This window comes from Podarcis liolepis (assembly GCF_965112155.1).
Source record: "Podarcis liolepis genome assembly, chromosome: 4".
Taxonomy (NCBI): Eukaryota; Metazoa; Chordata; class Lepidosauria; order Squamata; family Lacertidae; genus Podarcis; species Podarcis liolepis.
Window position 1 is genome coordinate 66,214,965 of NC_139558.1, and position 25,120 is coordinate 66,240,084.

The 25,120-nt window shown below is 43.6% G+C and overlaps 1 protein-coding gene across 2 annotated transcripts; it reads left to right on the forward strand.

Moving 5' to 3' along the window:
* Window positions 1-1,736: 1,736 nt before the first annotated feature.
* Window positions 1,737-23,294, forward strand: STYXL2 (serine/threonine/tyrosine interacting like 2). 2 transcript variants are annotated; one of them, XM_083500582.1, is made up of 7 exons: window positions 1,833-1,977; window positions 3,715-3,839; window positions 8,134-8,282; window positions 12,727-13,639; window positions 14,016-15,407; window positions 18,243-18,460; window positions 19,577-23,294. In XM_083500582.1, the coding sequence occupies exons 5-7, from the start codon at window positions 15,220-15,222 to the stop codon at window positions 22,453-22,455; spliced, it is 3,285 nt and encodes a 1,094-aa protein (XP_083356708.1). In that variant the 5' UTR covers window positions 1,833-1,977; window positions 3,715-3,839; window positions 8,134-8,282; window positions 12,727-13,639; window positions 14,016-15,219; the 3' UTR covers window positions 22,456-23,294. The 2 variants fall into 2 exon arrangements, with proteins under 2 accessions (XP_083356707.1, XP_083356708.1); XM_083500581.1 differs by lacking the exon at window positions 12,727-13,639 and having other exon boundaries at window positions 1,737-1,977; window positions 8,134-8,228; window positions 15,176-15,407.
* The last annotated feature ends 1,826 nt before the right edge of the window (window positions 23,295-25,120 follow it).

Sequence of the window (25,120 nt, forward strand, 5' to 3'; positions counted from 1 at the left end):
TTTTCCTCAGGCACCACCTGTAGTTGCCTGAAACAGAGGCCAAAGGGTTGTGTTACCTCTCACAAACCCTTGAGAGATCACTGTATTGTTGCTATCATATATTTCTGCTTCACTCACATACAAGAGTACCAGAAATGTGTCCCTTTCACAATATATAGAAAGTTGAACTTTGGCGCAAGTTTGGAACACATTCTGTGTACACACAAGACATCACAACTATTAGAAAATTCCAGGTATGGAGTATTTTTGTGTCCATTGTTTGAAACTGAGGGCACTTCCAAACTGTCTTTAATTTTATGTAGGATTATATCCATACAGAAAACTCAGGTTACAAAAGTAAAGCAGGTTTGGACTTCCTGCGCTCATTTTACCATTACATTTTTGACTTCTTCGTCTTTTAGGTGCCAATTTAATAATAATTTATACATTTTAGACAGATTTTTTTTATTTGAGAGGAGTTCTTTATCTAGTTCAGAAATTAACTTGTCAAACCCATTTTCCATTTTATCTTGTTTAAAAATTCAGTTGAGTTGATGATATTGCAGCCAACTTACACCAATATGTTTTAATGTGACATAGTCCTTCAGTCATAGTTGGTTATCTATTCTTCTAAGACTGTACTTTTGAGATAAGGAAAGTGACATGTTCCACTACCAACCCAGTAGGGTAGCCTAGTAAATCTGGGGTTCCCATCCTATTTCTGTCTCTCTCTGTTGCCCCCCACCCACTAATGTGCCGCCTAGGGCAAGGGGTGTGGGATTCTTAGACCCTGACTCAGTATAAGGCATATTCCTATGTTCTGAGTTACCTCATGGGAATGAAAGAATATTAATCTCCTGAGGTCTCCTAAGAGGACCTTTATTCAACCATTTGTCTTGTTCTGTGGTAATCCAAGGTGGCTCAGAAGAAATGGGATGTGGGGGGTGGGGGATAAATAGGTAGGAAAAGCTTAACAGAAATGACCATGCCTTGTTGTTGTAACTGCTTGCATTGCAAAGAAAGAGGAAACTCGTGGTAATACGTCAAGTTAAGAAATCACTGAGAGTAGCCGAAAGATAATGCCTTATAAGGTACTAGGAAGGTTTCTGGGTGACTTGGAATCACGAGGAAAAATGGATGAGAACAGTTAGAAAACTATTGCGCATGCTGAAAAAGGCTATGAATATTGGTCAAACCACCCCTGGTGGAGCTAGAGCTAATCAGCATGATCCTAGGATGTATGTAATGGAGGGTATACATATCAAGGGGGAAATAAGAAATCGGCGGACCGGGAAGTCTGGAAACTGCAGTCTCCTAACCAACAGGAGAATGTAGGAGGGGAATTTGGACTGACTATAGGGTATAAAGTACCTTTAATGTACTTTATGGGGGCTTCCCTCTTTACAGCACGAGCTGGGGAGTTGCACATGCAGCGCTGTCTCAATAATAAACAATGTTTGGTTTTGCCTGATCTCGGTGTCAGACTCCTTCTTACCATGCAGCAATTAGATTCCCTCTGGGGAAGATCCCTGGGGCAAATTTGTCCAACAGGGAGAGGGGGGTAGGGATGACAAGGACTAAAATTCTGAGACAGGGAGGAAGCTTCCTTTCTGACCTCTGAACGGACACAGCTCAGGCGCCCAATAAAAACAAATAGCATGATTGCCCTTCATATATTTGGCCTATTCCACAGCCAAGTGAGGTCCCTCGATGGGTGGGGATAGAGTTAAAAAGCCCAAGCAGGGACTGCACTTCTCTCTCGGCAACCTGACAGCCAGTGCCTGGAAGTGCTATTATTAGAAGGCTGATAAAATTTGAGGCTGACAGTTGTCCTGCCCCTTTGGGAAGAAATCACAGCGAGGGAAGGAGGGCAGCGGCCCTTGTCCTGACTGTGATCCCGGCGGCCTAATTCCCTGCTCTTTTTTTGACTGGGTGCTTCACTTTACTGCTAACAAGGAACATTAAACTGTCAGGAGACGTACCCTCCCAGCAGAACCGGTAAGTTGCTGTGGGGCTTTCGTAGCTTCTTGCTTCGTTTGGTCTTGCTGGGTCATTGTGTGGTGTCAACAACTGCCACCGCCACCCTGCCTGCGGAGGCCTAGCTGCATTCCTGACATCTGAGACAAGCTGCAAGGGGGGCGAGAAAGGGGACTGTGTAAGGGAAGAGGCATCTTCCCTGGCGGCCTGAAATGGAGCAGGTATTTTTGTTGCACATTTATCACACATCTCCCCTGTATGGAGAAGCCTCAGGAAAGAAGTGCTGCCTCTCTAGACTCCGTCCTAACAACCCAAGAGCAGGATCCCAGGGGTGCCATTTGAAATTGCTGTGGGGTGGGGGACCAAGTGCGGTGGTAAGGCTTATAGGTCCACTCAGAAAATTGAATTGCAAAATAATAATAAAAACCTCTAGCCCTACTTTATTCTGAGCTACAATCTTAGCTGGGGGAGAGTCCCACTAAACACAACCGGAGTTACTTCTGAGTAGACATAGGGCTGCACTGTTAAGAGCATTTATTGTGATTTATTTTTATACTTCATAATAGCTATTACCTATGTGAACATTCACACTTAAAAAAAAAGCAAAAGGATTTTGCTTTTAGAAGGCACTTTTAATGCATATGCCTATTCCACTAATCAGGGACCATTGGTTTAGGGCTGGATGTGATGGCCCTCACTTACCCCTCTGTGTGTGTATTGGACCTGTGTATATCTTTGGACCCACATAGCCCTGGATTGCTCTCTCCCGAGAGGCAGCCAGCTCAGTTTTGCCAAGTGGGGTGGAGGCAGGCAGACTGCTGGGGACTGTGAGCCCAGGGATATTAACACAGACCTTCCAAATGTCCCTATTTTCCAGGGACATACCTGATTTAGAGAAGCCATCCCAGATTCTGATTTGGTCCTGGAATGTCTCACATTTCCTTAAGATGTCTCTATTTTCATTGGAGAAATGTTGGAGGGTATGGAGTTATCCGACCCCTGAGCTGTCCAAAGGCAATCCTGTACAGTGGTGCCTTTGGATGTGAACGGGATCTGTTCCGGAGCCCCATTCGCATCCTGAAGCGAACGCAACCCGCGTCTGCGCTTGCACGGGTCGCGATTTGCTGCTTCCACGCATGTGCGTGACATCATTTTGAGCGTCTGCACATGCGTGAGTGGTGAAACCCGGAAGTAACGCGTTCTGTTACTTCCGGGTCGCCGCAGAGCGAAGTAACCTGAAGCAACTTCAACCCGAAGTATGACTGTATAGGGAAGTTTTCTTTAATGTTTGCTGTTTCGTTATGTTTTTATATATGTTGGAAGCTGCCCAGAGTAGGTGGGGCAACCCCGTAAGATGTGTGGGGTATATATAGAAAAATTATCATTCTGGATTGGGACATCCCCATTTTCATCAGAGAAATGTTGGAGGGTATGTTAACAGTTTCTCTAACTTCCATTAATATAGTGCTTCCGAAGTGTCTTGCCTCCTTTCCAGTGGGTGGTATCGCTTTATGGCAAACATCTCTTTGGAAGAGAGGCCTGGGGTTTAAAGTCGTGTGGAATCAAATGTTTGGTCTCAATTGCTTGGGGTGGTTCGTCGTGGAAAGGAAACCTCTCAAACTTCATGTTCTGTCATACACAAACCCCCTTTCTGAACCACACCGATCTGCTTTTTGTGGCTTGGCAGATGGGTTGCTCAATGTGCCTCTGCCTTTTAGTACGTTCTGATCCTCCTAATCCCACCCTCCCCAATTCCAGCGTGTTCCCACAGCAACTATGGCAAGTGGTATGGATTCAGATGGTGAGCAGGTGGTGCCCGATGGAGAAGGCCCTGATGTGAAAGCCGTGCAGGCCCACTATCTTCGCAGTCCCTCTCCTAGCCGGTGAGTCTTTTGCCAAGTAGGCCTCTATATCCCTCTGATCACACGGAACAAACGCCAGCCATTTTCTAGCCTTCCCCCTTCCTTTTTTAAAATTACCTTACGCTAACCCTGTGCATTATCCAAACCCTGAGCAAGGCAGAATTTAAATGGTTCTTTCTTATTTCTTTTAGAAGCCAGGGTGGAGAGCTCATGCATTATTTAGCTAATCTAATTGGGTCAACTGAGGTTTTCCACAAACTCAAGTGTTATTGGGGAAAAGCATTATCAAAGTTAAGTGAGGCAGCACAGAGGAAACAGAGCCCACCCAAGCTGCCATCATTTGCATCAGTCTTTTCACAGTTCTTTGATTTGTTTGGATTCAAGCGTTTGATTCAGTTGATTGTACAAATTTGGAATCTTATGTGAAGCAGGATTTCTGGGTCTTGCATAGAGGCATGCCCAGTAATCCCAGTTAGAAAGCAGTAGTCAGCCCCTATCTATTTTTGAGATTTTCTTTATCCAGCACGTTTTGGTCTGCAAGAGAGAGCCTTCTTCAATGCCCCAAACCTGTGTGATCTTGCCTTTTTCTCATTCAAAGGCATCGCTCAGTAGATTTTGACCCAGTGTGTGGCAACTGTTGGTGCGGTGGGGGGGAGAGGGGGAGAGTGAATTCCTTGCTAGGGATCGTTCATTAAGAAAGGAATTAAAAATACAGCTGTTGATACCATAATGCTGTTTTGCAAAGCTACGGCATGTCCACACTTGAAATACTGTGTGCCGTTCTGGTCGCCTCAACCTCAAAAAGGATATTGTAGAGCCATCAAAGGTTCAGAAAAGAGCAACCAAAGTGGTCAAGGGAATTTGAGCGAGTCCTCTAGATGGAAAGGTTGCAGCATTTGGAACTTTTTAGTCTCTGAGAAAGGAAGGAAGGAGGCAGTGAGCAAAAGCATGGTCCAGTCTATATGAGTGTCTCAGTAGAGCCTATTAATGAACATTTGTTACACTTAAAGACGTAGTCACAAGTAAGCCTCACCCCATGCATTCACTGAACATGTAAAAGGGGCTCCTGTTTTCTGGCGTGTTCTTAGTTCCATTCCGTAGGGATATTAAAGGATAAATCAGGCTCTGTAGGCTGATTCATTTTTTCTTTTATCTGTTTCTGTTCCCATGGCTGATGATGAGACTGAGTGCTGCTAGCCAAACCATCTGTCTTTCCTGCAGCTTAGATACACTTGGCCAAGTTCAGTTTTTTCTTTGCATATGGCTCATTTGCATGTACATTGTTAATATGCCCTAAACTTACTTGCAGTTGCTTTAAAAAACAATTCCATAGTGTTTTGAATATGTACACGAGGGCAGTCACTTTGGCTCTAGATGTTACTGGGGTGATCTGTGCTTTCTCTTTACCATGCTGCTAGATTATTCTTTGGGGAGGAGCAAAAGGGGGAAAGACCACCCACTCTCTTAGAGACACACAAATCTATTTCATGATTAAACAACTTAACAGTTAAATTCTATTCATATCTACTCAGACTGTTGTTTTCAATGGAATTTACTCTCAGCCAGTTAAATATGCCTAAATCAGGGATGGGGAAAGTTTGGTCTTTCAGCTGTTGCTGGATTACAACTTCCATCATTCCTGACCATTGATTATGATGACTGACGCTGATGGGAGGAGAGTCCCATAACATCTGAAGGGCTATATATTCCCTAAATTATTGTGCCTGGTTTTCAACATTTTCAACAGGTGTTTTATTTTTCCTCCTGTAAAATATTGGAGGAATTCATGGTTTAAGCAACTCAAAATGCTTTTAACTAACATTTTTCTTGTTGTTGGCAGAGAGAGGCTTTTTATACCAGCCTGTTGTTCTTCACTATGGATCCAGCAGTCCTCAATAGAGATGGAAGGGCTCTCTGTTTGTTTCCTCACTTGCTCTAGTACAACAGAGCTTCCAAACCCAAAACTCCTGTTCTTAGAGTTGCCACATTTTCCCTGCCACTGGCTGTGTACACCATACCTTTAAAGCTCATCTGAGCCACATTCTTTCCTTCCAAAAATTCTGGGCACTAGTTTGTTAAGGGTTTCTGGGAATTGTTACTCTGTGAGGGGTGGACTACAGTGCCCAGAATGTGCTTTGATGTGCTTTAAAGATACACAGCCATTAAAGGTTTCATGCTTTCTACAAATGGCATGTCAAAAAAGGAATTTGCCAGAGATAGTTTTCATATCCTTAGCTTGTAGAACAACCTTTTCCAACCTGGTGCCCTTCAGATGTTTTGGTCTACAACTCCCATCAGTGCCGACCGGCTTGATCATTGCAGAACGACCGCTTGGTGGCTTCCTTCACACATCCATGAGCAGAAATCTAATTGGATTTTCTGCATCAACACCTCAAACAGGTGGCTTTGAAAGTAGCACTATCAATGGAGCAAAACATTGTCTCTGCTTCAGTTTCAGCATACTCAAGAAGGCAAGGGATCTCTTAAAAGTATGAGTGCTACTTGTATGTTTGCTTGTAATGCTGGCAGAACAACACCTTGCAGGCCCTTAATTACAGATCTTCGTTTAAGTTGAGGAGGCGTAACTCAAACTGACATCCTCTGGTGCTATAAAGGAAAAAGCATCTTTGTGCTGCAGGGTGTATTGTAGAGGATGGTGTGTCTAGATTTTAAGGGTGAAATTCAACATTGCACTATGTTGATTGTTCTGCCAGGGCAAGCTTTATAGCTTGCCAGATGGAACAATCAGGTGCTGTTCTGGGGGTTCTCTTGATCATTCCTAGCCAGTTTTGGGGGACACAGAAGAAGGAGAGGGGGGAACCCTGTTGTACAAACTGAAGTCCTATTGTTGGCTTCTGCTGCTGGGATGCATGAGTTGAATTCTGCCCTAAGTAATCGATTTCTAGGCAAAATGGCAGCCTTAACTTTAAAAGGGCTGAAGGGGGGGGGGCAAAAACTTTGTTTACCTTTGACAGAGGCAATGAAAGGGCAATGCTCACACTTGCTACATAAACACCAGAGCTCCATTCCTGCTCTTTCCTCAGCCAGTCCCTCCAGCTTAATATGCATTAGCTAAAGCCCCAGCTCTCTAGTGCTTTGTACACTTGACCCCTAGACATCACAGGCTTCTCCCGGCCTTCTCCACTGCCACTGCCTTGGGAAGCTGGCTGCCCATATAACGTTTCATGGTCAGTTGCTATGGAGACCAATTTTGATTAATGCAGCTGTCAGGCAACCCTCTGTTTACAACAGTCAGAGACATCTGGACTATCATCCACCCTCTAGTGGATGAAAAGGAAACATCTTCCTCGTCTGTAAAAAGAGACACAGGACTCCGTAACTTTACCACAGTGGTAACTAGAGTGTCACTAGAGGGCAGGGGGATTCGTGGCCTAATGCTTGGTCATTGCTCCTTGCTCTGTGCTCCCCTTTATCTCCAGGGGAGAGATGTGGGCTGATAAACCCCAGAGTCAAAGGGAGACAGCAGTGCATCATTTGCCTCTGAGCTGCCTTTGAGCTGATACCGGGTTCAACAAGTTCCTCATCCCCACCTGCATTACTGTACAGTGGTACCTCAGGTTACATGCGCTTCAGGTTACAGACTCCGCTAACCCAGAAATAGTGCTTCAGGTTAAGAACTTTGCTTCAGGATGAGAACAGAAATCGTGCTCCGGCGGCGCGGCAGCAGCAGGAGGCCTCATTAACTAAAGTGGTGCTTCACGTTAAGAACAGTTTCAGGTTAAGTACGGACCTCCAGAACAAATTAAGTACTTAACCCGAGGTACCACTGTACATCAAAGAATGTTACAAGCATTATATTACAAAATCTGTGTATCACTACAGTATTTACTATGAGAGCATTCTTGCTCTTCATTTTGGAATAGGGAATGGGAGACAGTAGATTAGTTTATACAAACATTTTTTTGTTTTTGCTGGGAAATGCTTTCCCCCCACAGATTACTCCAGTTTACAAATGTGCCTCCATATGGTAAAATCAACATACAACAAAGGGAAATGTAGCGTTTTCTGTAGATGAATTTTATGTTATAGTATTTTAATTCTGCACTTTTGGGAAGGAGGAACACATTGATGAGAATTAATAATAAAAGAAGCATTATGGGGAAATTTAAACTTGTTTTGACATTTTTTAAATTGCTTGTTTGTACGCAAACATGGGCTATCTCCCCTTCCTGTTCTGCTGTACATTGTCCCCGCACCCTCAGGCTGCTCTGTTTTGAAATAGTTGTGGAGGCTGTCAAAGGTGAGTCAAACAACTTGTAGAAGCTTGCCTCACATCGTTGTCATTTATTAACAGATATTCGGTGTTATCGGATACAGACACTGAGAGCATCTTCATGGAGCCCATCCATCTGTCATCTGCTGTGGCTGCTAAACAGATCATCAACGAAGGTAGGAGGCAGAAAGAAAAAGCAATGAAGACAATGAGTTTATGAGTAAGGGGAGGCTGCAGACTTATCCAGTATCCTGCGAATCCCAACACTCCTCCTTAAGTCAAAGGCTTGAGACCTAATAATTCTCTTAAGTCTCGAAATTTAGGAGCATCCAAACATTTTGTATACAAATCTGCCACATTACATTTTGTGTTACAGTGCTGTACCTTTAACACATTTCTTTCCAAAGCATTTTTCACATTTCCGTATCTTATCGCAATATGTTTACTCTTGCTCTTAAAGTTCTGTTGGTTAGCAAGCTGTTGTGCAGCCATGTTGTCACTTAGCACAGTGATTGGCATTTCAGAAGGTATTCCAAGCTCTTTTGTTAGGCAAGCAAACCACTCTATTTGTGACACACATTCACTTATGGCTGAGTACTCTGCTTCACAAGTACTTGTGGCAACAAATGTTTGTTTCTGGGATTTCCACTGAACCAGGGCATTTCCAATATATATGGCATAGCCAGTGGTAGACTTTCCATTTTCTCTGTCCCCCCAGCTGGCATCAGCGTATGCATACACTTGCTGATCATGTCCTGTATCCAGCACCAGTTTGTAATCTTTTGTGCCTTTCAGATACCTTAGGATTCTTTTAAGTGCTACCCAATCTCTCTGAGCCGGGTCTGCACTTCTTTGGCTTAACATGTGCACTGCCAATGTTATGTCGGGTCTTGTCCAACAACTTAAATATAACAGAGAACCCAACAGAGAATGAAACGCTGTTGCATTCTCACATTTTTGCCCTTCTGGTTCATTTTTGTACTGGGTAGTTATGGGAGTGTCAACCTCATTTGCCCTCTCCATTCCATATGTCTTCAGTAACTTTTCGATTTTTTCCTTCTGACTCAGAGAGTAAACGCCCTCTTCATTTCTCTGAACCTCTACTCCTAAGTAATTCTGAATCTCTCCCAGATACTTCAGTTTGTATTTGTTACCTAGGCTGTTTATAAACCAAGACACTTGCTTTTGTGCAGTTGTTATTAGACAGATATCATCAACATACAAAAGTAAATAACAAACACTTCCTTGCACCATTGCTGAATATAAACAGGAATCAGCCAGGCTTTGTTTGAATCCCATCTTTTTCAAAGTTGTGTCTATGCATTCATGCCATAGACGTGCACTTTGGTGTAAACCGTATAGTGCCCTTTGCAGTTTTAACACCATGCTGTCTTTTTCTAGCTCATAACCTGGTATTTGCTGTAAATACACCTCGGCGTCAATAGGAGCATTTAAATATGCTGAGGCAACATCAAAATGATTAACTTTTAACCCTCTCAGACTTGCCATTGCTAAAACTGATTTTACTGTTTCAGCCTTTGCTGTTGGGGCAAACACTTCATCATAATGTATCATTTTCCTCTGTGTAAAGCCCCGTGCAACCAACCTGGCTTTCCTCTGACAACTACCATCAGCCAGCTTTTTCACTTTAAAAACCCACTTACAGCTTATGGGCTTTTTACCTTCAGGCAATTCTGTAGGTACAAACACATTGTTGTTTAGCAGAGAGTTATACTCTGCCTGCATTGCCTTTAACCACGCCTCTTTCTCTAGAGTAGGTAACTCTTGCACTTCTTCAAAGTTTTCTGGCTCAGTTACACAAACCTGGTTTATGGTGGCTGGGAACCCATAACGGTTTGGAGGTTGACCTTTATTACTTCTTGCAGACCTCCTTGGTTCATTAATCTCACCCCCTGGGCTACCTTCAGGACTGCTTTTGGGGTGGATTGACTCTGGAGATCTACCTCCTCCTGTCCCTGTTGCACTTTCTTCTCTCCCCTGCTCCATGCTAGCAGCTGGAGAAAAATGCTCAACCTTTACCTCCTCCCTTTCAGTTTCTCTGGGAGAGCTGCCAATTCTTAGCTTTGTTTTAACTGCCTTATCAGGTATGCTCGGCAGTAAAACTTTTTCTGGCAGTAGGTTTGCATGTATCTTGGGCCAATTTCTTTGCTCATTAAAGCTGGCTGATCGACTATAACTCAAAAGGTTTTTATCATCTTCAAACCTGTAGGCTTTCGTACCACTTTCATACCCAAGAAATAGCAACTGCTGTGCCCTTTTCCCACCTTTTCTTCGGTTTTTCACAGGTATGTCAACCCATGCCTTTGTCCCAAAGATTCTTAAATGTTGCAAACTGGGACTTTTGTTATAGAGAACTTTATAGGGTATGTCATCTAGTACCCTTGACCACAAGCGATTCCCAATATAATTCGCGGTCTTAATACTTTCAGCCCAGTACTTAATTGGAAGATTTGCATCTGCTAACAATGCTTTCATTTGTGTCTGCAAGACACCTCCCCTACGCTCTGCTACTCCGTTCTCCTGAGGCGTGGCCACATTGGTAAGCCTATGTTTAATCCCTTGGGTACGTAACCAGTTTCTTAGGGAGCTTGCCATAAACTCCCCTCCCCTGTCTGACTGAATAGAGGACACCTTTTCACCAAGTTGCCTTTCTACCCTTCTTACCCAGAACTTCAAAGTTTGGGCAACGTCAGACTTTTGCTTTAATGGATAGACCCAGCCAAATCTAGAAAAATCATCCACTAGGATTAAACAATACTTGTTGTGGGAGACACTAGGTGGAAAAGGACCAGTTACATCTGCATGGATCAACTCCAGTGGTTTTTTGGTTTCTCTCTAGCTTGCTCTTGCTACTGGGCAAGCCCTGCTTTTAACCTCCTTGCAGATATTGCAGTCTAAGTAATTATTACAACTTTTTATGTTTTTCATCCCCCCACACAACTCCAATGTTTTGTTTAGCACCTTATAGCTAGCATGAGCCAGACGCCTGTGCAGGAGATGAATACACATATCATGGGTTGGGACATTTTGCACATTTGCAACCTTAGATTCACACTGCAGTACATACATATTAGTTCTAAGGTTAGCATTTGCCAACACTGCCCCATTTTGCTTTATCTGGCACTGATCTCCCACAAAATTTACTTCAAAGCCTGCTTTTGCCAAATCAGGAATGCTCAGGAGATTGTTTTGCAAACTAGGCACACACAACACATTCCTGAATGTGTGTCCCAGCTGTGGGAACACAACCTCCCCCTCACAAACCACATTAGCTTTCTGGCCCGTAGCAAGACTTACATGTTTTTTTGTTTGAAGCCCTAGCATCAGTTAGCAGTCCTTTTCTTTTACAAAAGGTTTGAGAAGCTCCACTGTCCAGAACCCACAGTTCCTCATTTTCTTGACCATCTGCAGACACCCAAGCAGTAGACTCTCTCTGCTGCCTCCTGTGCTTCTGCTGTTTTTGTTGTTTTCTCGGGCAGTCCCACAGCAGATGTCCACTGCACTTGCAGCAAAAACACCTTTTTACTTTGTTGACCACCGGCTGGTCTGCAGCAGCTCCTCCTGGCTGTTTCTCCGGCTCCCGACACCTCTGCTCTTCCCGGCTGTTGTTCCCTCTGGGATGCTCCAACAGCTGGGCTGAGGTCATCTTTCGCTCTGCACGCCTGTCCTCCTCTGCATACAACCGTCCGGTCACGTATTCCAGAGTCAGCTTATCAGTCTCTACAGACTCGAGGGAGTTGACCAGCATATCATAGCTGTCATCAAGGGAACTCAGGACTATAAAGACTTTGTCCTCTTCCCCCACAGGCCTCCCTCTTAAGGCTAGCTCCTGGAAACAGCCTGTTAGGAATTTTAGGTGGTTTACCAGGGAGTCCCCCGGTTTCTTCCGACACCGGTACAGTCTCCTGGTCAGTGTTATCAGTGAGCCAGCCGTCTCTCGCACATGGACAGCCTTGAGCGCATTCCACGCCTCACTTGCTGTCACCTTATCAGCTACGTAGACTAGCTGGCTGTCGTCCACTCCAAGGATGATCGTAGCCAAAGCTTTCTCATCCTTTTCAAGCTGGGCCTCTGCTAGTGCCAGCTTTTCATCGTCGTCCTCATCCTCCTCAGGGGGCTGCGGTGTAGTTTCCACCACCTTCCACAGGCCCTCACGCTTGAGGAAGTGTTGCATGCGGACCGACCAGGTGCTGTAGTTCGTGGCCGTCAGCTTCTCCAGCAACACGCCAGTTCTGGACTGCTCCATCCCTGCAGCTCACCTCTAGCACCCACGGCTAGATAACTGCCACCTGTACTCTTGCGCAGCGGAAGCGTGCTGGGCCCATAACCCTGTCGCGTATTCCACGCGGCGTTTTCAGCAAAGCATTAAGAGTTCCAGGTTTTTCAGTGCAGTCCTTTTTAATGTGAGCTATATACAGGCATTTACAAAAGAAACAGTCCATTCAGAGTACTTACAAACGAATACTCTCCACCACAGCACCACCACACTACAGCACAACCACCACACTCCCTGTTAAACAGGCTTTCCTTTTTAAAACAGGTGATAGCCAATTACAATAATCACACTCCGGCTGAGTCACTCTGACCCAGCAGAGTATTGCATCATCCTGTTGAAGCCTGCAGACTTATCCAGTATCCTGCGAATCCCAACAGGCTGGTGAGTAGGTGCCCTCACTTTTGAATAGAGGAATAAACTAGATGATTTCTGGTCCCTCCCTCTCAACTCAATTATCTTATAATATCTGGAGACCATTTATACAACCTCTGCTGATTAAGGTTACTTCCATAATCACAGTGTATTTTTTAATTGCTGTCCTTTTTACAGAGATTCCATATGACATCATCTTTATCATCATCATCATCATCATCATCATTACCACGCCTTCTTCCCTGACAGGGACTCAATCACAGATATCAATACTGATCACTATTCCATTCCTGTGTTTTCCTGTATTGTTCTCATATCTTTATTAATATATTTTGGGTAGCGTTGTTTAATTTAAAACATTTGCCATTCCAGCCTATCTAGCGTGTGAACTGGCAAAGTGTCACTGAAGCTTCGCTGGGCTACTGTACCTTGAATTAGAAGGTTTATTCACCTTTGCCTCTAAATGCTTCCTATTTAGCAGGGCAATTGCCCCTTAATTCGTCAACTCCCATTCAACTGGGGAGAGAGGGCTTAAATTACTGGTTCCCTCTAATACAAAAAGAATAATGAATAGAGATCAATATTTAAAGCTTCCTACCATGGGTTATAGGAGCCAGCTAGTGAAGAGGCAATGTATTAGTAATTCTACTGCCAAACTGAACAAGAAGCAATCAGAGGCAAAAGACGCAAGGATAAACCTTCTGAGTACAGTTGCTGAGGACCTTTGCTGAACAGCCCTTACTTCCAAGTTAAATATTGTAGAAGAACCCTGGCCATGGGGTTGGGTATTGTTGGATATTTAATGCTATACTAAGTAGCACATGAATTTACCATTTAAATTCTATTCAGTGAATTCTACTCATTGTTATAATGAAGTGCCTTAACAAGGCTAAATGGCCTTGTATGAAAGCTGCTCTAGTACTGTTATGTACTGAGTTGAATAGGATCCAAACTGCAGCAGTCTGATTGGTCCTAGAACAATAGGATCCAAATTGCAGCAGTCTGATTGGTCCTAGAACAATAGGATTCAGAATGCAGCAGTCTGATTGGTCCTAGAACAATGCAGCAGTATGATTGGTTGGCAGGAACCACCCAATCATGCTCCAGATATAAGTGAATCCACAACCTGATTGGCTTACAGTAGAATTCCAGAATTAGCCAATCATGTGCAGCCCATTGTGTAAATAATGTATATAAAGCAGATACTTTGAGGGGACATTCATTCATTCCTCCTCACCACTATGAGCTGAATAAAGAGCATGAAATCACTTTGCGACTCTGAGTATATTTCAAGTACCAAACAACCCCTCTTTACATTTTGCTAAACAAGACTCTAGGGGCTTTTCTTTTGAATTCAGTGGTGGTGCATCACAGCACACTCTGCAACTATAGATGAAGTGTTTGCCCTAAAAGCTAGCCAGGCTACTTTCTGCCTTCTGAGATTCTACTTAACTCTATATTGAAATACTATAATACAGTAGAATGCTATGATACAGTATTTTATTTGTTCTATAACATCTGTATACCCATGTGACTGAGTTCTATGGGCAGTTTATGGACTATTAAAAATACAAACTAAAGTTCAACATTTGCATGGCACTAAAACCAGTGATGAATATATAAATAAACACCAATGCGGCAGCTAAAACAATGTGAAACCAGCAAAGGGAATAACTTGGTGAAAAGTTCTAAAAGCACAAAACAGGTGTCTCCATTATAATTAAAAGGTCTGAGAGAACAAAAAATATATCCAGCTGGTACCTAAAACACCATAGCATGGCATCAGGTGAGCCTTTTGTGGAAAGGCATTCCATACAGGAGGGAAAGTCACTGAAAATCCCTTTCCTTGTCTCACTTCATTAGGTGGGGAAATCTGGAGAAAGGTCTCAAATGAAGATCACAAGGCTTAGGCTTACCAAGATCCCATCAATATGATTTCAATATTCAATAGTCCATCAAGATTATAGCTTGAGCATTGATGTGCACATAGCTCAGATCAAGGGCCCAGGCACTTTGAGAAGATCCATACCATGCCTTTAAAGCACATTCAATGCACATTTAAAGCATATGGCTTTCCACCAGAGAATCCTAAGAACTGTAGCTTCACCCTCATAGAGGTACAATTCCCAGCATCCCAAACAAATGACAGTTCCCAGGATTCTTTGGGAGGAGCCACATGCTTTAAATGTGCACTGAATGTGCTTTAAATGAGTGGTGTGAATCTGCCCTTTGTTGAACACTCATTGAGAAGCGTGTCAAAGGTAAAGGTAAAGGGGACCCCTGACCATTAGGTCCAGTCGCGGATGACTCTGGGGTTGCAGTGCTCATCTCACCGCAGGCCGAGGGAGCTGGCGTACAGCTTCCGGGTCATGTGGCCAGCATGACTAAGCTGCTTTACCGTTGTCAAAGGTAAACAGGTGCTATTTTGAAAATGTAAGTGTTGTTTCATTCCAGAGCTGAAGACAAAGGAGGTGAAAGCAGATTCTGGGTGCCCAGGGATGCTAGAATCTGCAGAGCAGCTACTGGTGGAAGACTTGTACAATCGGGTTAAGGAAAAGATAGATGATACCAGCTTGTTCAACACACCATGTGTCATGGATTTGCAGAGGGCACTTGTGAAAGACCGTCTTGAGTCTCCAAAGGATGCTGTTGATGAAGTCTGGCCAAATGTCTTCATAGCAGAAAAGTGAGTAGGAAGACTGTTTCTCTATCATTCCTAGAGTTGGACTTCTCGCACTTTATTGGAGAAGAAGATAAATAATCCTAGGTGAAAAATCAAAATCTTTCAAGTGTCCCATCCCAAGATAAACTTATGTAAAGAATACCACTATAAAGGCAGAAACTGTTACAGACATACCTCATGTTGCGTCTGCTGCAGGTTGTGTGTTTTCGTCTTGTGTCCCGCGGCAACCCGGAAGTACCAGAACGGGTTACTTCTGGGTTTTGCCGCATGCGCAGAAGAGCTAAATAGCGTTGTGCGTGTGTGCTGACGCAGCGCTTCAGCTGACGTCAGTTCCGTGTTATGAATGGGCCTCCAGAATGGATCCCATCCATAACACGAGGTTCCACTGTATAGGGTGAATATTATAGCCTGATCTCCTGCCTGCATTCCTGTTAGTGACACAATGCATTCTTGATTTGAATGCAGTCAAGGAGATTGTACATACACCAGTGGTGGGAGATCAAAAACCCCTAAACCAAATTAATGAGGGAAGTCAGTTTCTTAGTCAACTAGTTGATGCTGTTTCTATTGCATTGGGGAATTGGCATCTCATATAATTGTTGGAATCTGAAAGTTTAAATTGGACAAGTGAAGATTCCTTTCCCTCCATCAGGCCAGAATTGTACTTTCCAGCCAAGGTGCAGCTGCCACTGAAACAGGCAATCTGATGTCTCTTCCTTCTATCACCTTCATAACATTTAGTTATGCAGAACTTGTAACATGGCATTATGACTTTTCACTTTCTTTTTCCACCTAATTGGCTGCCATTTGCGGGGGTGGAAAAAATTATAACGTGATGGCATCACACCATGCATTTTGCATTATTAAACGATGCCAGAGGGAAATGCACAGCCATTACTTTCAGAGGTTGAAAGGTGTTGACCATTATGTAGTTCCAGCCTCCACTTGCCATGCCCTGATTCTCTCTGATTCATGGTATGAATAAAGCCTGCTTTAAGAAGAAGACCAGCCAATGTACAAATAACAGCTGCTGTCAATGCTGTTTTAAACAAAAGAGCATGAATTATAAATAAGGTCTTTAATTTCTGAGCCATTTTTGTTCATAAAAAAAGCTTTTCCCCCAATGGTTGCTTGTCACAGTTTCCAAATGTCAAATCACAGTGATTATGACACAATTTGGTATATGAGTCTTTTAACATTTGCAGCCATCATATTTCCTTAACCCAGTTATTTCAAAATCCCAGTACATATTGGAACGAAGGCCTTATGAGATATCTTGATGGTGTTGCACTGGGAGAATCATTTATGTGCCTTGCAGATGATTTGCTCCCTGCATTTGCCACAATGCCCAGGGCAACAATAGTAAACATTTTATCAGTGGGGCATTTATGACCCCAGTGATGAAGTGCAGCAACTTTCTAAATACCCTAACTGGTTGGTGGCTCAGCTACCCAGAAGGCAATCTCATTCCAAATGAGCATGGCCACTTATTACAGTCAGCAAGGGAGGCTCTCCTGTATGACCAATCAATGGTGGGGGCGTGGCTTGGTGAAACATTGGCGATGGCTGCTATAGTGATCCCACCTAAATTTTGTAACTTCCTTCCTCAAGAGGTCTGTTTATTTCCCTTTCTCTTGACTATCCATTGCCTGGTTATGACATTATTATTCAGGCAGGTATTTGATCTGCCATGCTAATGAACTTTTAGCAGACTGGCCCTTTTTTAGCTGGTTTTATATCCTCCTCCTGGCTCTTTGTTTTATTATTGTATCACTGATGTTTCTTTAATTGATTTCGTAAGTGTTCTTTAAATGTGTTGTTAGCCACCCAGAGTAATGTGGCTACACTAGAAAGGTGAGGTATAAATCTCCCTAATATAAAACACCATTATGAGACTCCCAGAGATTTGTCATGTTGGCCTGGTGAACATGTCACTGTAAGCCAAAGTATAACTGGCACTGCACAATCATGCTGGCTCCCAAAGGGGAGCTCATGCCAACTCCACATGGCATGGCAGCTAAGTCAAGGTTTTGCTTAGCATACCATCCAAAGTTGGGATCATGGTTAAACTCGCTAGTCTTCTACTACGATCTATGGCCAAAAACAAACCTTGCGATCATGGTTAAAGATGAGAGCATTTAACCATGATTGTGGAACTGGAGAACAAACAGTGATTAACTACTGTGCTGCACTAACCTAAACGGACCAGGAAAGAGCTAAGTTAGTGCAGTTTCCTTCCTGGCAGCCAGCATGTTTTCCAGGGCTGTCTTAAGCATATGTGGCACCAGGGTGCAGAGATCCGCCCGGCACCCCCCCCCCAACGGTTGGCCAGTCCCAGGCTCGCAAGAGGGCAGAGCTGGCCAGCCGCCTCAGCATCTCGCTGGCTCGATCGCCCCTGAACTCGTGGCGCAGAGCCACCCACAGCAGAAGAGCCCACTGTGGCACTCCGACTGATGGGCGGGCTCTTCGCTGGACTCAACTCTCGGGCCCCAGACTCTCATCCTGGCCCCCTGAGAGCCTGGTGCCCTGCACCCCTAGTGCCTATGGATAAGACAGCCCTGATGTTTGCACTGAGCAATGGTTTGTCTTAGCACTGCATGAAAATGTGGCCATTGTAACCTTTTGTGTTCGACCAGATAGTTAGCACATGTTGTGAACATGCTCGCACTTACAATACTATTTTAATCACCTGTGGGGTAGATCATTCATATTGCCAGTCTGCACAAACTTGCAGAGTTCCTCATCAACTCAACCCGTTTTTCTATTGCTGGCCTTAGGCTAGTTTTCAAACACTCAAGAAAGTAGACAGAATCTAACCTCTCTCCCTTTGTCTTGAAGGAGTGTTGCAGTGAATAAAGGTCGCCTAAAGAGACTAGGAATCACTCATGTGCTTAATGCTGCTCATGGCACTGGTGTGTATACAGGGCCAGACTTCTACAATGGCATGAACATCCAGTATTTAGGCATTGAGGTGGATGATTTCCCAGATATGGACATCTCTAAACATTTCCGTGAGGCTGCAGAGTTCCTTGATGAAGCTCTACTAACCTACAGAGGTATGTAGGGCAAACTGCACAACTTCTCATTTTCAGCTTCTGTTGGTTCATTATCATTTGAGAAGTAATAATAATAATAATTTATTATTTATACCCCGCCCATCTGGCTGGGCTTCCCCAGCCACTCCGGGCGGCTTCCCAAAGAATATTAAAATACTATAATACATCAAACATTAAAAGCTTCCCGAAACAGGGCTGCCTTCAGATGTCTTCTGAAAGCCAGGTAGTTGTTGTTCTCTTTGACATCTGGTGGGAGGGAAGGCGCCACTACCGAGAAGGCCCTCTGACTGGTTCCCTGTAACTTGGCTTCTCGCAGTAGGTATTAGGGCCTTAGGGCCGCTCATACACACTAATGAAGTTCCTTCTGCTCTTCAGACTGTGTTTTTAATGTTTCTACCATGGCAATGTTAACCATTTAGGAAGATGGAAATAAATAAGTACATTGGGTTGAAGCCAACTAAGTAATCTCAGAGTGGACTCATTGAAAGCAACAGACATGACTAACTTAAGTCCATTTTAAAGTTTCTCCTCTGAATATGGGTACCACCTTTATAATTTATACACATATAATAATGGAAAATATGTTTAATATGGTGAGGGGCAAATTCTTCCCAAGTTTTGGAGCATCATTGTTCTTCTATGGATTTGCACCAAGCTTCACCCCAGTGGTTTATCAACATTAGCGAATATAAATTTGGGGAAGATGCAGGAGTGGCCTGTGTGGTGGGAACCGTGGTACCAACACTGGTGTCACTTAACTGAGAGTAAGCCAGGCTGAGCTCAATAAGAATTGCTTTGGATTAGAATGCATTACAGCATATATTCCCCCATTTGCTGCTATGCTTAAAATGTTTTAAGATGTCTGTGACGAAATATATAAATCATTTATTTAACTTAATTTACCATGTTCCCAGTTTAGGTATTAATGATAAATTAAATCAAGACTAATGATGGCAGAACCCACCCACCCCCACCAACTATTTATTTGATCCAGAAACTGTTTCAGAAATAGACTATTACATACTTCCCAAATCCAGTGTCCTCCAGATGCTGTTGAACGACAGTTCCCAGTATTCCTCTGGCAGTAGTTAACCACCTATATAATTTTACTTCTAGGAAAAGTCTTGGTCAGCAGTGAAATGGGAATCAGCCGCTCAGCAGTGCTGGTAGCTGCTTATCTGATGATCTTTCATCATATGACAATCTTAGAAGCCTTGATGACTATACGCAAGAAGCGCGCCATATATCCCAATGATGGCTTCCTGAAACAGCTCCGGGAGCTCAATGAAAAGCTATTGGAGGAACGAGAAGAGGAAGGTGAAGAAGATTCTGATGATGACACAACCAGTAGCCAGAGTTCTGTTGTCAGAGCTGGAAGCTCTTCCTTGATGTCTGGGAGAGAAGATTCTGGGAGTATCATGGGAGCCAAAGTCCACTCTATCATGGTGGAAGAAGAAGACACAACAAGCCTCCTGGGAAGTGTAATGAGTACCTCCTCTATGGGAAAATCGAGCTTGGTTTCCAAGCAGCCTACTCTTATCAGTGAAGAAGAGGAGGAACAACTCTATGAAGAATGGAGGAAGAAGCAAGGCTTGCCTGCAAAGGAACTTTCAAACAAGGATGGAGAAAGCAAACCCTCAGACCTTACATTTCAGGTACAGGAGGAATCTGAGGCGGATACGAGTCGGATGATCCAAGAGTGGCAGTCCAAAAATGAAAAGTACCAAATGGAAAGCTACTTGTTTCCCAAGGAAGAAGAAGGAGGTTCTAGAATGGGAGAAAGGCCATGTTCTGTAAATGATGTAAGTGAAACAGAAAGTGTGAGTAGCCAAGAGATCAGAATCTTGAAACAACAGCTAGAAGCAAGTGGCATTAACAGAATGAGGAGAGGGCGTACAGATTCCATGTCTACAGAAAGCAGCTGGGATATGTGGAATGAGAGGATGATGGAGATAGAGAAGGAAGCTTCTCGGAAATATCATTCCAAAACTAAATGTGGTCATGAGAAGCCAAGGCCTGACAATGGAACAAATGGGAGGGATATGGATGAGGAAAGTATATTATCTGATACTAGCTCATTTTATAATTTCTGTCAAAAGAACAAAGACAAGCTGACTGCCTTAGAAAGGTGGAAAATCAAGAGAATTCAGTTTGGATTTCACAAAAGAGACTCAGAGGCCTCTGAGAAATCAAAGGATGAAGATGGCAGCCAACAAAACAAAGAGGCTATGGAAGAGGAGAAGAACTTGTCAGATATCAACCTGACAGCTTACCAAGCCTGGAAGGCTAAACATCAGAAGAAGGTAGGCAATGAGAATAAGGATGATATTGTGGAGCTTGCTAAAGGTGAAGATTCTGCTTCTTCCAGAAGAAAGCAGAGGCGAATGGAGTTACTTGAACACTCAAAGAAAGTTCTGGAAGAAAGTCAGTCTCTCTGCAGCTGGGAGGCAGAGAGTACAATGAGTGGAAGCATCCCTTTGTCGGCCTTTTTGCCATCAACAGCTTCCGTAAATGGTGCACAGGATTCTGCCTCAGTATTGAGCATGCAGACCAATCGCTCATCTTTCTCTCAGGCTAGAGGCGGTAGTGGAGCAATGTCAAACCATTCAGTAGCTACAGGTGTTCCCAACCTTCCTGTTGGCCCAGAAGACACTATATCTATAGCCAGTATTCAGAACTGGATTGCCAATGTTGTTAGTGAAACTATTGCTCAGAAACAAAATGAGATCCTAATGTTGTCCCGCCCATCATCGGTATTAGCTTCAAGTGTTAAATCAGTCAATGATGACAAGGCATCTCTGCTTAGTGCACAAAGTGGCTTATCACTACCTAGCTCACTATTTCACCAGCAGGGCAACCAATATGTTGACACTCAGTCCATGCTGTCTTGTAACACCTCAATGAGTGGAAGGACAGGAGGATCCGGCTCAAGCAGGAAAGTGACACAAACAAGCAAGCCTCTTTACAGCCTCTTTGCTGATGAGGTTGACTTGAAGAAACTTAACAGAAAGGAAAGGGAGATGCAAACCGAGATGAGAGAGAAAATGTCAGATTACCAGACTGAGAAGCTTATCAGTGACAATAAACGTAGCACTTTATTTAAGAAGAAGAAGATCAAGGAAGAGGATGAGGATGAGAAGGCAGAAAATTATGCAGAAAATGTAATTGGTGGCCTTAGGTACCCTTTAGAAACTCATAACGACAGGAGTGACACAGCATCTTCTTTCTCAGGCCAGTTTGCCAGAGCAGGTGCTATAAGGTCGGAGGTAGAAAAGAATGTAAGTAAGTGGCTCAGTGGCTTGAAAACAGAAGAAAAGTCCTCATACCAGGACTTCTCTGATGCTAGTGGAGAAAAATACAGGAGATCATCATTCAGAGAGGTGGACACTGAGGCTTCTAGCTATAATTTTTCCAGATCTCAAAGAGAAGAAATTGATCGCTCTTCAACCTTTCAGTGCAAAGATGACTTGCAGAGAACCTCCTCACGATTTTCCTCTGCCTCTGCACAAGAAGATAAGGCAGCTCGCACATTTACATGGTCCAAATTCAGTGAGACAAGTTCCAGAGAAGAAAGTCCAGAGCCATATTTTTTCAGGAGGACACCAGAACCATCCTGCAGCTCAGAATCCCCTGAACCACCCACCAGGAATCGGATCAGGTCACATCGCTTGGAAGAGCGCGAAGAGGAGTCCAGTTCAGACACGTCTGAGTTTGGAGCCAAGAGAAAGTTCACCCAGAGCTTTTCAAAGTCTGAGGAGAATGCAGAGAAAGAAGAAAAGGTAGAAGAAAGAAAAGAGTGTTATGCATCAAGGCAGTTATTCAGACACAGGCAAAGCATGCGCAAGGAGGAGGAGGAGGAAATGGATGATGATGCCATAATTGCTGCCTGGAGGAATCGGCAAGAAGAAACTACGGCAAAGCTCCGTCGAAGAAGAGAGGAGCGGAGTGATAGAGAACAAAGTCATGCCAGCTCCATGTCTCCCCCTCCCATTTGAAAGAAAACTTCCACAGTGCCTATGAGAAACCAAGCCCCTCTGTTTCATCAACCTCCATTGCATTTCCTATCACCCTTCCCAGAACAGAGCACTGCATTAATCCTACAGGTATTCTCTTATCTTTAATTCTCAACCTGAGATGAAGATACTAATGACAGTGGCTCTTCCCAAGAAAAAGGGATTGTGTCAATAGTCAATTATTGGTGTACAGAAATGCATCAAATTGTTTTTGAGACAATTTCTTTAACAAAACAGTAAACATAATTAACAATAATAATGAAAAGAAACAACAGAGGCTCAGCTAATTTGCTTCAGATATTCATTTGATTCTGTTTACTGCAATCATTGAAGAGTCACTCTGGGTTTGGTTTTTGCCCCCCTTTCCACCTCATCATGATTAGAATTGGAACAAAATCAGCAGCCTTTGCCACTAGTTTGAAAATGTAGCTGCTCTTACAGCATATATGCCCTGTTCCCTTGTGGATAGTACAATTGAACTTATATTATCCCTTTCCTTCTAAATCCCAAACCACAGAGCCTTTTCTTTCTCTTGTGTGTATCAATAGAAGGGAAACTACTGAGAGAATAAATGTAATGTTTGTTCCCATGACAACTTGTAACTGAGCAAAATATCAATCATTGGTCACATGGGGAGATCTTGTTTAAAGGTTTTAATTTTGTTTGCTATAAAGGAGACAACACTAGATAGAACAAATTACCTTTGGAACAAAACATCAGGCCCAGCCTTAGAAAACATATGCTACAGTGGTGATTATCCCTTTTAAATGTAAATCCAGGATATATATTGGTGTGTGCACATTAAAGGAAAGAGAGTCACATCTGTTTGTTTGCTATGGATCATGGAATCGTAGAATTGTAGTGTTGGAAGGGACCCCAAGGGTCATCTAGTCCAACCCCCTGCAATGCAGGAATCTCAGCTAAAGCGTCCATGACAGTTGGTCATTCAACCTCTGTTTAAAAACCTCCAAGGAAGAAGAGTCCAGAACATCAGGAAGGAGACCATTCCACTGTCAAACAGCTTTTACTGTCAGAAGGTTTCTCCTGATGTTTAGTCAGAATCTCCTCTCTTGTAACTTGAAGCCATTGGTTTGGGCCCCGCCTTCTGTATCAGAAGAAAAAAAGCTTGCTCCGTCTTCCATGTGACAGGCCTTGAGATATTTAACGATGGCTACCATATCCTCTCAGTCTCCTCTTTTCCAGGCTAAACATACCCAACTCCCTCAACCATTCCTCATAAAGCTTGGTTTCCAGATCCTTGGTCATCTTGGTCGCCCTTCTCCTTGCCATAAATTCACCCCACCCGGCCTATTCTTTGTCCAGAATGTCCTTCTACTTCATCTTGCTCCTCAGACCTTCCCCCTACCCTGCATAAATCAGGAGCAGCCAGACCTGACACCATCTTCAGCTTCTTCTCTACATCCATAAGAATGAGCTGGTAATAAAGTAATAAAGTGGCAGAGGCCTGAGGTGATAGAATTGACTGCATCATTTCAAATGTTGGGAGGGGAAGAGAAAAATATTTTTGAAAGCTCCTCTACATTAACAATGCACTGCAACCAGAAAACTGATGTGCTATGGGGTGGTATTTGCAGGAAGCTTAGTACGTGGGAAAGCATTTTTTTTAAAAAAAAAAAAATAGCATACCCCATCAGAAATCTAACGTAGACCAGTCCAGGGCAGATTCAGATTTGAGGGGGCTTTTGGCAACGTGGCCTCACCAGGCCCCTGACTGTGGGCTTACCTGGCCACAGCAGGTGACTGTGGGCCTCTATTTAACATTCTTCACTATGCCCCTGACATAGCATTGTTCTGGGACATCATGGGAAATGGGAAGTGCTGGTTTGTCAATCAGGCAGGGTGGGCCAGCCCAGGAGGAATCCCTACCACAGTGCTAGGGCACCAGCTTTTGGCATCAGGCCTGGTGCCATCCAAAATTACCTCAGGATTCTGTTACCTCAGGATTCTACTGCATGTGTAGACTAGACCTGAAATCCCAAGTCCAAATCACCTTTACTTTCCCCAGATAAAAATGGCACTCCTTCCCACCACCTATTTCTATCTAACCAGTGTTTTGAGTTGGTTTCAGGTAATTATGACTGTCCATCATTTTTAAAATAAGAGGCTTGTTTTTAGACAAAAGGGTGTTTGATTCTTTTTAAATGGGCAAAGTTGATTCAGCCGCATCTGCCTTTTTCGTGTGCTCTCACCTCCCTCTGCTCTCTTTGGAAACAAGGTTTAAGTCCATCTACTTTCATATTTTCAAACAAAACTCATGAAAGGGCCATAAATACCATGACTTGTTAAAATGAAAGCTGTTTTCTCTTCCTCCCATGAGACTCCTTCCTGCGAGAATGGTAGAGAGAGTTCAATTCTTTGAAGAATTCTTCTTCTGTTCAACTAGCTGCAACTGAAAGCTCTCTTCTGGGCTTTGTTCCTTGCATCATCTTGACCAGGCTTTGCCATAGCTCTTCTTTTTCTCTCTGTTGCTTCTGCAAGTGTGAAGGAGGATCAGCGCTGGATAAGGAAAATGGCTTCGTTTGCACATTCTCAGAAAGCTTTTCCGGAGGGGTGGGGGAGAGAGTGCCATATATGAAAGGCTTCCTCCCCTCTAATATAGAAAGTTAAAATTGCTATACCTTCTTTA